Source organism: Helianthus annuus, chromosome 7, assembly GCF_002127325.2.
Source record: "Helianthus annuus cultivar XRQ/B chromosome 7, HanXRQr2.0-SUNRISE, whole genome shotgun sequence".
In the NCBI taxonomy this organism is placed as follows: Eukaryota; Viridiplantae; Streptophyta; class Magnoliopsida; order Asterales; family Asteraceae; genus Helianthus; species Helianthus annuus.
Genome location: NC_035439.2, coordinates 118,425,865 through 118,438,690, shown reverse-complemented (window position 1 = coordinate 118,438,690; position 12,826 = coordinate 118,425,865). Strand labels below are relative to the sequence as shown.

Sequence of the window (12,826 nt, the reverse complement as noted above, 5' to 3'; positions counted from 1 at the left end):
CAGACACTATGTCGTCAACGACTATGGAATTTTCTTTCAAGGAAAGCAGCTTATATTTTGTTGAATTTCCAACTCGCAGAGTATGGATGAAAACAAACTTTGGTGTCGATAATTCATAACACCAGTGTTTAGAAACACATTTGAAACGACAATCTGCCTTTGCGGGTAGTCTCGTTAAGATCTCTTCAAATATCATGTCATCCCCAATATGATCCATGAGAACCAATAATCTGAAAGAACAACTAAAAAAAACGACTGTATAAAAAGTTATTGTATAAAAAATTGATAATTAACAATGGAAGATTAAACAATTATATTACAGTTCAAAGTAACTAACCGTGTGAGTGGAGGTGTTATGTATACGAATTTCTGAATGAGCAAGAAGTACACGAAATATGGGTATTTATAGGACTTTCATCATATAGTGGATATCAATTTTGGAAACCTTAATTTTTTAATATATGATTTCAACAAATAATGCAAAACTTATGGAAGATTTATTTAGATCATCTAGACTTATGATTAATTAGTGTTTCGAAATTTAAAAGAACATATATTTTAAACTATTTTTTGATTTTTTGTTATTTAATCAATTACATTAATCAAATAAGGGATAAATATTATTTCATCACTATTAAATTTCAAGTAACATGTTCTTTTAGAAACAAAGTTTAATATTTGTTACAATATGTGTATTATAAATTGTAAAAGATTATTCTTTAAAAAAAATATAAAAAAAAGGCAGGGAAGGAAATAATCTTTTTTTAATTTTGTAAAAGTATATTACAGTTCAAATACATTGAAAAGTTAATATCATAACTATCCAATGTAGATGTAGATTATAAATATGTCAATAATAACATCAAATAACATTTGCAGTTTATGATATCATTGACTCTTTAAAAAAGTATATAAATATAAGTTTATACAATGCCATGTAACATAAAATAGAAACGGGTGACTTTTATTTTACAATCGGTTGGAATAGATGATCGAATATTAAGACCAATAAGATGTGATTTCGAAATTTCAGACAAAAAAATGATGTTAGTCTAATTCGTTGATCTCAAAATGTTTATTGTGAATTATATTAAATAGTTTTACAAAACTAATTGTGTAAAATTAAATGTTATGTAACAAAGTAAATTAATTATTCTCGTTATGTAAAATAATTTAATCCATAAAACTATACAATATACATGTAACAAAATAAAAAAGGTTTGAATTGATGCAATAAAGAATACGCAACTTAAAAAAAAAATTAAAGCAATCAAATCATCTTTTAATACCACGATAATAAACGAAATATCCATAAGAAACCAAACATCAAGTACTGGAATAAATGTAAACAAACCAAAATAAAACATCTCAAATTGTTCGAAATAACTGAAATGACTGATAAATGTTATTACTAATCTTCCAGCTTTGCTTTCAGCTTCAAACCTTCATTGTTCTCACAATCACCCTGACGCGGTTTAGTTGAAGACTGAGAAGAACAAAGATCCACATCATAAACCGCCTCCAAATTGCGCTTCAGCTCATTGTCCAGCATCTTTGAAGAACAACTAATATGAGCTCCAGATGGTGTAGTAAAGATGCTGTTGTTAAAATTGGACATTGGAGTGTCTTCATCAACAACACGGGAAACAGAATCCTGTACAACAAAATTAAAAAGGTAAAATATATAAATGGACATAAATGTTTAATACAAAAAAATAATACAGGTTTAATGAAATAAAAAAGTTGCTTAACAAACCTGGATGTTAACGTTAACAATTGGAGTTGGATCAGAAGCATGAGGACCTAAAGGTTCATCATCACCAGCCTGTATGCATTCATAAACAACAATACTTATTCATAAGTGGTACAAAAGATTTCTATAACAAAAAATTTAAGTTAACGTGTAGGGTACATATAGAACCTGGTAAACATCAAAATGAGCATCAAGATCTTTGATGATAGAAGGATTTTCGGTCAACTTCGAAACAGAGTAGCCATCTAATTTCTTATTTATATTAAACGAAGCTATGGCTATCTTAAACGCAAACCTCCTGTTTATCAATGCCCTCAGCTCACTCGGAAAATTGCCTTCGCTTGCTAACTGTTACAAATGAGTTAATATATAAGTTAGATACGTAATGGAAAATAAGAAAATATATATACGTATAAAGAAATTAACATTTAGGAGTTTAAAAACTTATATTTGGATACCATAACTTACCTCCATGTTATTATCCAAAAGTTGGTTTGCGTTAACATTTAGGAGTTTAACAACTTCACGTTCAAACAACGTCAAAGTAACAATCCCGGTACAATCCTGAACACGAATAAGCAGTTTTATCCTAAAAAATTAACAAAATAAGATGGTGTTAATAATCAGTATGTTTTATAATATAGCAACAACTGATTCAAGTAATTTCACCTGGGAACAGAGACAACTGTCCTTTTATTGCACCGATCAGTTTGGCATTCCAAGACAGTTACTTCATCATATCCTTCGCTACCATCTTCCTTGGCCTTGGAAATAGTGTTGGTAAAAACCTTTTTGTTGCAAGTTTTACATGCATTGTAAAACCATGAGTCTTCTGAAGCAAAGCTTTTAATTGTTCCAAGTATAATAACAAACTTTTCCTGCATACATATTTGTATTTAAGTGAATTACAGGAATTTTCTAAAATAAAGGGTATATCAATAAAATACTATTAAACGTAATATTACTTCTGATATTCCGGTTAATGCTCCAATTGTACTGAAGGAAATATCAGAAAGATACTCCTCAGCCATTGACTTCATAACAGGGGAACTCAAACCAGAGTAACCGGAAGACGTTGACGTATTCATCTGAGCAAGGAAACTGTACAGAAATAATGCCATTTTTAGACTAATATGTACATAAAGTAGACTATAAAACAAAATCGTAATAAGATTACGTGCCTTCTTTTAAATTCCAAAATCTCGGGAATTTCAGTGTTTATGAACACTCGAGTTACAGTATACAAATTGGAAACGAACAAATTTCCTGTACAGTTATATGAAAGTATAAAAAAACATATAGTTCAACAATTTAATATGAAGTTTTTTTTTAAAATTGACAATGAATATAAAAAAATACCTCCCCAAAAACGGTACTTGCCAAACTGAACAACCACAACAACATTTTTTTCATCCTTATGTTCTCTTTGAAACTCAATAATCTGATCGGCATAAACCCCCCACAGAGTAACGTAAATCTGCTGGTGTCTACAACAAACAGTTTATAGAGTTTGGTTAGAAGGTGTAAACAAAAAAATATTTAATAAAGCGAATTAAATTTATGTATGTAGTAGACGGTACTGCAAATCCTCAAGAATAAAGGTAGCCTTCTTCTCATCTTTCCCGTTATTATTTTCAGTCTTCTCCTCTGACGGAAGACACTTCACCACAAAACCGATAACGTCTACATAATGTACAAACAGAAGTATAATTAAAACAACGTCAAATCTAAAAAAGATTTAATATTAATTATGCAATAAAACATTTTGTTAAAACGTACCAATAGGGCTTTTGAATGACCTGCCGTCATTATCAGGGTCTTCAACAACTGACTCAAATGGAGAAAAATCAAATCCCCATTCAGCACCAATAGGTTCGGCAGATTGCTCGACAATGGTGTTCTCATTTAGATTTATCTTGAACGAACTATGAACGTATTTCACTTTCTGACGGTTTTCTCCAAGAGAAGGATTACGAATAGTTAAACACTGATTTTCTTTCAGCAAATGCTCGTAAGCAGTAGTGTTTTTTTGTAACACGAAAGCCTGCATTTTGGTGCCCTACACCAAGACATTGTATAAATAAAAATTCATAAAACATAATAACACGTTAGAATCATAATAAAATATGATGTGATTCAAACAATAAGAAAACCTCCTGATCCATGAATATCATGTCGTAGCAATAAACCTTCCTAGGATTGTTGAAAGAAGGTCTTGTCCATAGCCGAACAATACGGATTCTTATAGTGTAATCATCAACATTAAGATCAACATTATTTAGAAGCGTTATAGCTGCCTGTTCCATTCCTGAAATCAAAAAATAAAATAACATCACATTATAAACATTTAATATATAAATCAAGGGTAAAGTTCTTGTACAAATAATCTTAACATACTAAACATACAAATTGAAGGAAAACTCAAAAAGACAAGGTGGCATTTTTGTAATTATCAATAACTATCAAAGTTACTCTACAAATATACCTAAAAAAACCTAACCACTCCCCCCACCCTCAAAAAAAACCTAAACCCCCCACCCCCCAAAAACCTAAAAAAAACCTACCCCCCCACCCCCCAAAAACCTAAAAAAAAACCTAACCCCCCACCCCCCCCCCACCCCCAAAAACCTAAAAAAACCTACCCCCCCAACCCAAGCTAAAATGCTAAAAACTAAACCCCCCAAAAAACCTAAAAAAATAAAAAAAAAACACACAAATTATTTTATTTTTTTAACATTTTTTATTAAAAAATCGCTACTTTTAGTAGCAGCAAAAAAAAAAAATTTTTTTTTTTTGCTAACGAAATGTAGCGATTTTTTAATAAAAAATGTTAAAAAAAAATTGTGTTTTTTTAGGTATTTTTGGTTGTAACTTTGATAGTTGGTGGTAATTACAAAAATGCCACCTTGTCTTTTTGGGTTTTCCTTCAATTTGTACTTTTAGTAGCAGCAAAAAAAAAAAAAAAATTTTTTTTTTTTTTTTGCTAACGAAATGTAGCGATTTTTTAATAAAAAATGTTAAAAAAAAAAAATTTGTGTTTTTTTAGGTATTTTTGGTTGTAACTTTGATAGTTGGTGGTAATTACAAAAATGCCACCTTATCTTTTTGGGTTTTCCTTCAATTTGTATGTTTAGTATGTTAAGATTATTTGTATTTGATCTTTTGCCTATAAATCAATTAAGACAGGTTTGTAAAGAACATAATTTGTTATATAATAAAAACAATAACCATGTGAAATGTGTTGTAACTCTGCAAACTCTTACCAGAAGTAATGCAGTCAAATTATACCAAGGCCGTAGCTGGGTTGTGTATGAAACATAAGTAATTAGACTTATTTATAACAAAAGACACAAAATACTTTTGGAAACGAATTTTTGAATTTTAATTATAAATAGTCAACCTTTACTAAATTAAAAAAAAACCGTAAAATAAAGAATTATGGTTGACCAGTTTCCTTAATTCTGAAAATCATTAAAAGGAAGGACATATTTTGTTTTTAAAATAAAAATATATGATTGAACAGTTTCCAAAAATATATACAATAGTGTGTGCGACCAAAAAAACAAATAATGACATCCATTCATAATTCATCTGGACGAAATAACAACTGCAAATAGAAACTATAGTACCTAAACAACCTATACTAACAGTAATAATTATAACAATTATACTATATCCACTACCTATACTAAGAAATAAAAATAAAGATCGATTACAACCAACACTATGTATAACAGCGGATAAAAGATTTAGTAGCTAATACCATCAATATCAAACGTAAAAATGCATTTACCATTAGCCGTTTCAATCCTAACGTCAAAGGTTTTGTTGGATATCGATATCGTGTATATTAGATCAATGATTGTATAACGTCAATACGAAAGGTTACCGGGGTTGATAAATTAACGTATGACCTGTAAGATAAACAACAAAACAACTTATAACTTTAGTTTTAATATAAATAAAGAGCTAAATAAAGGCTTTAAGATAGATAAATTAAATAAATGACTTACATAAAAATGAGATGAGATGTGGTGATGAAAAGTGATTCGGATCAACTTTAATTAAGAAATTAATCTTAATTGAGTCTTGATGTAATAACAATACACGGTCAGTCAAAAAAGTTAAGATGATACAGGTTCAGTTAACAAAAAAAAAATAAAAACCCTCTGTTGAAGAAGCAACCGGTGTGAGAGTTTTGATGGAGTTTTTAAGAGGGGTCGGTGACATTGTCGAGGAGTATAAGAAAATGCTATCACTAAGCACTCCCGGACACTCCTCGACAACATCACCGACACATCCATCTTTTAAGCAAAACCCTAAAAATGGTTGCTAATTCGTCAGAGAGTTTTTCTTAATACCTTGAACATGTATCATCTAAACCGTATTTGACATATCCTTTGTGTATAGCTCACTTCCTTAATAGCTCAAACATAAAGTAAACCAACATGTAATATCTTCATATTGAAAACCATAACAATGTTGAAAAACAAAAAACCGTAAAAAGTAAAAATATATACTAATGTTAAAGGAAAAAACAACATCGAAAGAGTCAAATAACTAAATACGACCACTAACGTAAGGTACAACCTTTTCAACACTTAGCACTTGATCATTTTCGTCAAAACAATAGTCAACGGTGTCACGGACCTTAATTCCAGCAGTTTTCATGAACTTAGACCATCGCCTTAACGCATATCAAAAACCATTATGTGTACTTTCACGTCTTGTACCATTGGTAAACTGAACTGGAGGTTCCAGATTCAAAAGTCTGACGTTTATATCTTTCAAACAAATATTAAGTTTGGTCATTTCAGAGACACGATCGGGAAGGATCTGTATTGTTAACAAAACATAATTAATAAAAAACAAATACGGATTTTAAATAATGAAATGAATCTAATTACAAAAGATATTATTATATCTTACAAAATCGGTACCAACGGTACGGGAAAACCGATACACACGACTATGTGGTTGTTCATAAATTTCATTCACAGCATCAATAGGAGGAACTAAAGGCTGCAAATTAAATAACACATTTAGTACAATATATTACATTATTAAATTAACAATTGTATAAATAACATATAATAACAAAATGTAACCTTACCACATCAACGTCTACATCAAGAAAGTTCTTTTCAACACAATTTTTTCCAAATACTTTTAAGTTAAAATCATTACCAAAATACTTTGTAAATATCAAAAAACAACCAGGCTCTAAATGTAACAAACTAACAATAACGTCAATACCAACGGTAAATCCAAATTTACCACCATCCGTTTCAATCCTAACATGAAACGGATTGTTGTTTATCATTATAGTGGATATTAAATTAATGGATGTAGAAAAGGTTTCCGGCAGGATAACTTCGGGTATTACCTATAAAAACGATAATTAAATCATATAAGATAACTATTTTTAATATCAATAAAGATAAACAGAAATAGCTTAAGATGCTTAAAAGTAAATGATAACTTACATAAAAATGCGATGATAAAGGTAGGAGATATGTCCAAAAAGAGCTACCACTAACACCATCAATGAAATGGGTTAATTTAAACGTAGTACAATCGATGGGGTTGAATACTATAAAACATCCTTCGGATAGTCCCAAATGTTGTGTTACATTGGACCATCCATGAAAAAGGAACAAATTTCCTTTAGAGTAGGTTAAACAAACATTATAAATGTGGCCATCATCAGTATGTATGTCCACATTTGTAGGGCCCATATCAACACCCCACAGCTTCGAAGCAGCATCAGAAGGAATAGACTAACAAACCAAACAGTGGAAGATGAAAAATAATTATAGAAAGAAATTATAAAAAAAAAATATAAAAAAAGTGTAACAAATTTAATATAATAATAACAACAGAAAATATGAAATATTAATTACCAGAATTATCTCATCTGCTTTTTTCATATGCCTACAGAAACAGGGTTCTCTGATACTGATTTTAAAATTAGAATGTTAGTAAACATTTTTATATGATATTGTTCGAAACAAATGATACAGAATGAAAGAACAATAAACAAACAATACAGTTATATATATACCTTAATGAAGATGAAGATGACCCAGGCATATTGTAAACCTGCATTCCAGTAGGAAAAAATTAACATAACGAAGAAAATTAAAAGTGATGTATCGGTTTAGGTCTATGAGTAAGAATGAAAATCTATAACAAAGAAATACACAAAATAAACATAAACAGCAGTTATATAATGATAATAGGATTTAGGGTTTTTACTGAGTAAATGACATATTTCATTTTTATACCTAACAATCGGTAAAGGGATATGAGAAACAATGAAAATCTATAATAAAAAACTACAATAAATAAATATAAAGAACATATCTACATTGACAATCGGATTTAGGGTTTGTAAAACATAAAAATTTAAATCAGTTTAGGATTATGAGTAACAATAAAATTGTATAACAAAAGAAGACATTAAGTAAACATAAACAACAGATATTGGATGAAAATCAGATTTAGGGTTTTTAGAATAGAAAAATAATTATACTTTATAATCGGTTTAAATCTATGAGAAACAATCAAAACATATACAAAAAAACTTGCAACAAATAAATATAAAAAACAGAACGATGCTAACAATAGGATTAGGGTTTCTAGAACAGAGAAATTACAATCGATTTAGGGCTATGATTAACAATCACAAACAAAATCTATACCTAAAACAACAGATCGATGCTGACAATAGGATTAGGGTTTCTAGAACAGAGAAATTACAATCGATTTAGGGCTATGATTAACAATCACAAACAAAATCTATACCTAAAACATACAGTCATTAAACATAAACAACAGATCTATAATTAAAGTCCGGTTACACCAAAATTTTAACAACCAAGACTTACAAATGTCGATATGGATTAATGAAAAAAAAAACCCGGAATAGATGGATGAAAAGACAGACGATGATGAAGAAGATGCAGAAAACAAATCTTTACATGAACTTGATTGCGAAAATCGATTGATCAATGGAACGATATGATTACAGAGAACTGAAGAGAGAAGGCGGTGGTAGGTTTTGGGTAATGAATGGCATTGAATAGAATGAATACGTTTTATATAAAGAGCGCATATGAAAGGAAAAGAATAGCCCGCCTTTGGCTGAATTATCAGTCTTTTGAGCAATGCCACATCATCAAAATGATTGGCTAAGATTAAACCTTGTGGCTAAAGAGAATTCATTTAGTATAATAGATAGATTTATTTTTAAAACCTAATTAAATAGTTGGTTTTATATATCAAATAATGAAAAAAAATATATCTTTTAAAACACACTTTAAATCCTCTGTTGTTTGTGGGTAAACCCAAAAGGCAATGATCAAGAATGAGTTGCATTTCTCCTACAATATGCAACATTTGATTAAAATATAAAATCGTAATTTCTATGAACACTTATGCCTATAGAGTGTTCGATCTCGAGTATGGCTTTCTCTATTACAACTGCCTGTAAATCTGAACCACATTAAACATTCCAAAAAAAGAAAATATAAAAAATACAATATAACCTCTGAATAAGAGGTAACAGAACAATACAATCAATCCATCAAACCAAACTAAATTAATATATTTGGCAAATCAGAAATGCAAATCAAAACCCAACAGAAATAGAATGAAAACAATCAAAATAAACTGGAAGTATGTAGCTGAAAAAAAAAAACAAAGCGAAGTAAATGATATGAGCATATGATTCCTTGAAGAATTGAAAGTAATGAAGACAATGAAATCTGACCTAAAATATGATGACAAAGATCTTTGAATGCTACATCAAGTTGAACACAAATTGGTAACACATGCTTTATAAATAGATCTATGTACGGGATATAACGCAATAGTTGTTTGATACAGATAAAAATGCTTTGAATATGAAATTTAAACAGATAATAAACGGAAATGTAAGCTAAAATCAAAGTTCTATTGGGTATTTAGTGATTGGGGTTTTTGACTTTGACTGGATTTTAGGTAGAGATAGACATGACAGAGATATTGAAATTTGAAAGCCATCTCTACTCCCCTAAAATAGGATATTGTTTAATTTTTTTTATATAACCAATAAAGGAGCATCGAACTTGACCCGTATTACAATTACAATCCGGAAATGTGAGAGGGAAAAGTAGCAAATAGATGCTCTACACATTGACACGTGTACATAGATAGTTTACTTTATTATATTAGATTTTAAGATTCTTAAATGTTCATTATTTGTTAACGAAAATTCTTAAATCTTTATTATTTTTTTATCTACATACGTCTAATAACATTAACATACAAAATCTTCATTGAAAAACAATGATTTTAACATGTTGAATTATTCAACCCATGTATTAGATGTGTTTCTAACCTAATTATATATCAATTATTGATAATGATAAATGATTATTAATTCAAATAGTTATCAAGTTAGTAGACAAATATAATGTTAAACTAGGTTATAGACCCATGTATTACATGCATTTGATGATAGAAAATAAAAGGCCTTTAGATGATCGTGGAGTTGATCAAGTTCTTCGGAAAAAATTGTGTTTCCCATCTATATAAACTTGAATGATTTCTTTTAAATAAAAATGTTATTGTTGAGATTGGTTGTGTTCGAGTAAGATAATCGTTATAAATTTTGAATTATATTTGATATTCCTTCTTGTATCAGACACAATAAATATAAATTTTGATATGAATACATATAACCCTAATATGAATTGTACATACAAAATTAAAGAAAATATAAGATTAATCATTATAAATAATGCGTTTAAGAATTTTATTTCAAAAATAATATTAGCTATTTTTTTGGAAAGTGTTATCAAAGTAGATGGGATGGAATTTGTTCACGATCTAAGGACACACACACACATATATACAATATATATTGTGGAAATATTTTTGTTATCCCATCTTCTTTCGATAAATTTGTTTTTTATTAAAGTAGAGATAAGTAGATAACTAATATTAATATTAATTATTAATAATATCGAAGTGATATAATCATAAATATAAGATTATTTTAATATATATGTTATTCTAATGAGTGTGGGTTTGACAATAGAAAATGAAAGGTCTTTAGATAATCATGGATTTGATCGAGTTCTTCGGAAAAATTGTGATTTCCATCAATATAAACTTGAATGATTTTTTAAAATAAATATGTTAATGTTGAGGTTGGTTGTGTTCGAGGAACAAAATTATTATAAATTTTGAATTACTTTTTATATTTCATATTATTTCTTGAATCACATAATAATATAAATTTTGATATGAATACATATAACCCTAATACGAACTACACGTACAAAATTAAAAAAATATATAACATTATTTATTTTAAATAATGCGTTAAAGAATTTTATTTAAAAATTAATATTTTCTTATTTTGGAAAATGTTATCAAAGTAGATGGAATGGAATTTGTTCACGATCTATGCATGTATATATATATATTTTAAACATATATATACTGTTTATATATTTTTTTTACAATAGATATTGTATAAATTTTGATAAATTTGTTTTTTTTATTAAAGTAGAGATAACTAGATAACTAATATTAATTATTAATAATATCGAAGTGATATAATCATGAATCTATGATAATTTATATATATATATATATATATAGGATAATGCTTAGCAAGAAACCTCATTTTCTTAGAAAACTTAGCTAACTTTACTTGTGGCCTACATTTAGCCACGTGTGACTTTCACTTCCTGTTACTTTTTGCTTCCAAGGTTATATTAGTAATTTATGCAACCCAAGATATTTCCCCATTTTGAATTGACATGATCATTTAATGCACATCAACTCATTTGTACAATTCACCCACCCCCATATTTCTTTTACAATTTTTCATTTTATATCTTCTTCAACAGAAGAACCATAGTCATCTTCTACTTCAAATTATCATTTCTACATTAATGTCCATGGAGACAAATCCACCAACCTCCGAGTTAATGTCGCCGGTCCATAGTTTCCCCAACAGGTTCTTTAGCAGCGACTTCCATACTGATGAGGAATTAAATGCTCAAGCTTCATCTCACGTCGTCATCTTCATCTCGGCTGTGCTCATGCTTGTTGAAAGCTGATTTCTAGAGTAAGAAACAACAATCTTCATCATGTTTATCAAGAACACACAGAGAGAAGCAAGTTTGAAGATCTTCATCATGTTTATCGTATGGTTCTAGATTCGGTAAGTGTTTTAGAGAGAGAAAGTTGCTGTTTTAGAGAGAGAAACAACAATCTCTTGAGTATTTTATTTTAAAAATCATTTCACACTTGATGTTTTTGTTAAAATGGTTGTTAATAGGTTTTTGTGTAATGGTTGTTTTAGAGATGAAACATGATTTTTTTTTGTTAAAATGGTTCTTAAAAGGGGTAAATGTTTATGTAATTTGAAGGTTTTTATTTTTGTGTTAAAAAGTTGTGCTTGGTTTGGTTGCTTGTTTGGGCTTTTGATCTGAATAGCAACTATTTTTTGTTGGTTTAGTTGCTTTGTTTAGGGCTTTTTGATCTGAATAGTAACTGTTTTGTATGTTATTTGAGAAAAAAGATTTTCTGCCTATGAATGTATTAATATTTATGTTTGGTTAACGACTTAACGGTTATCTTATCTTTTTGTTATTAGGACGGTGATGGATACATGGGAAATAAGATCCAATTCTCAGGACCGTTGGTTTCGTCAAACGTGGATCAGATGCTCAAGGATCATGACCATGTTTATGTTACAGCACAACACAACTAACACGTGTTATAGTTTGAACTTATCGGACATGCATGTGTCACATGTGACATGAAAACGCATTTTTATAACTTCCCTAGCATACGCACACCCACATGTTTACAAACCGTTTCAAGACCGACCCAAACAATAAAGCAAGGGTAGCTGCTGAAAAGCTAAGGTAGCAAAGGTAGCCGCTGAAAAGCTAAGGCAGACTGTCAAAGGAAGCTCCACCATTTTCTTAGTGCTATGTATTTTCGTTTACTAGTAATATGTAATGTGTGACTCTTATTGTTTTGTCTAGTACATGATGTTAAAACGGT

General features: G+C 29.3%; 2 protein-coding genes and 2 long non-coding RNA genes across 4 annotated transcripts; 1 reads left to right on the top strand and 3 right to left on the bottom strand.

Moving 5' to 3' along the window:
* Positions 1-1,830: 1,830 nt before the first annotated feature.
* Positions 1,831-2,848, bottom strand: LOC110905712 (replication protein A 70 kDa DNA-binding subunit B). The gene is made up of 4 exons (XM_022151255.2): positions 2,719-2,848; positions 2,423-2,631; positions 2,222-2,342; positions 1,831-2,101 (listed from the first exon to the last, which is right to left on the bottom strand). The coding sequence occupies exons 1-4, from the start codon at positions 2,839-2,841 to the stop codon at positions 1,892-1,894; spliced, it is 663 nt and encodes a 220-aa protein (XP_022006947.1). The 5' UTR covers positions 2,842-2,848; the 3' UTR covers positions 1,831-1,891.
* A 787-nt stretch (positions 2,849-3,635) lies between these two features.
* Positions 3,636-5,786, bottom strand: LOC118480403. The gene is made up of 3 exons (XR_004862485.1): positions 5,547-5,786; positions 3,907-4,061; positions 3,636-3,812 (listed from the first exon to the last, which is right to left on the bottom strand). It is a non-coding gene; the product is annotated as an uncharacterized LOC118480403 (long non-coding RNA).
* A 1,368-nt stretch (positions 5,787-7,154) lies between these two features.
* On the bottom strand, positions 7,155-10,325 carry LOC110895900. The gene is made up of 7 exons (XM_035974990.1): positions 10,244-10,325; positions 9,197-9,250; positions 9,074-9,138; positions 7,818-7,855; positions 7,657-7,711; positions 7,240-7,533; positions 7,155-7,172 (listed from the first exon to the last, which is right to left on the bottom strand). Exons 1-7 carry the CDS (start codon positions 10,323-10,325, stop codon positions 7,155-7,157), a joined length of 606 nt encoding a protein of 201 aa, XP_035830883.1.
* Positions 10,326-11,656: 1,331 nt separating this feature from the next.
* Positions 11,657-12,515, top strand: LOC110905703. Its single transcript, XR_002573358.2, has 2 exons — positions 11,657-11,975; positions 12,411-12,515. It is a non-coding gene; the product is annotated as an uncharacterized LOC110905703 (long non-coding RNA).
* Positions 12,516-12,826: the final 311 nt, after the last annotated feature.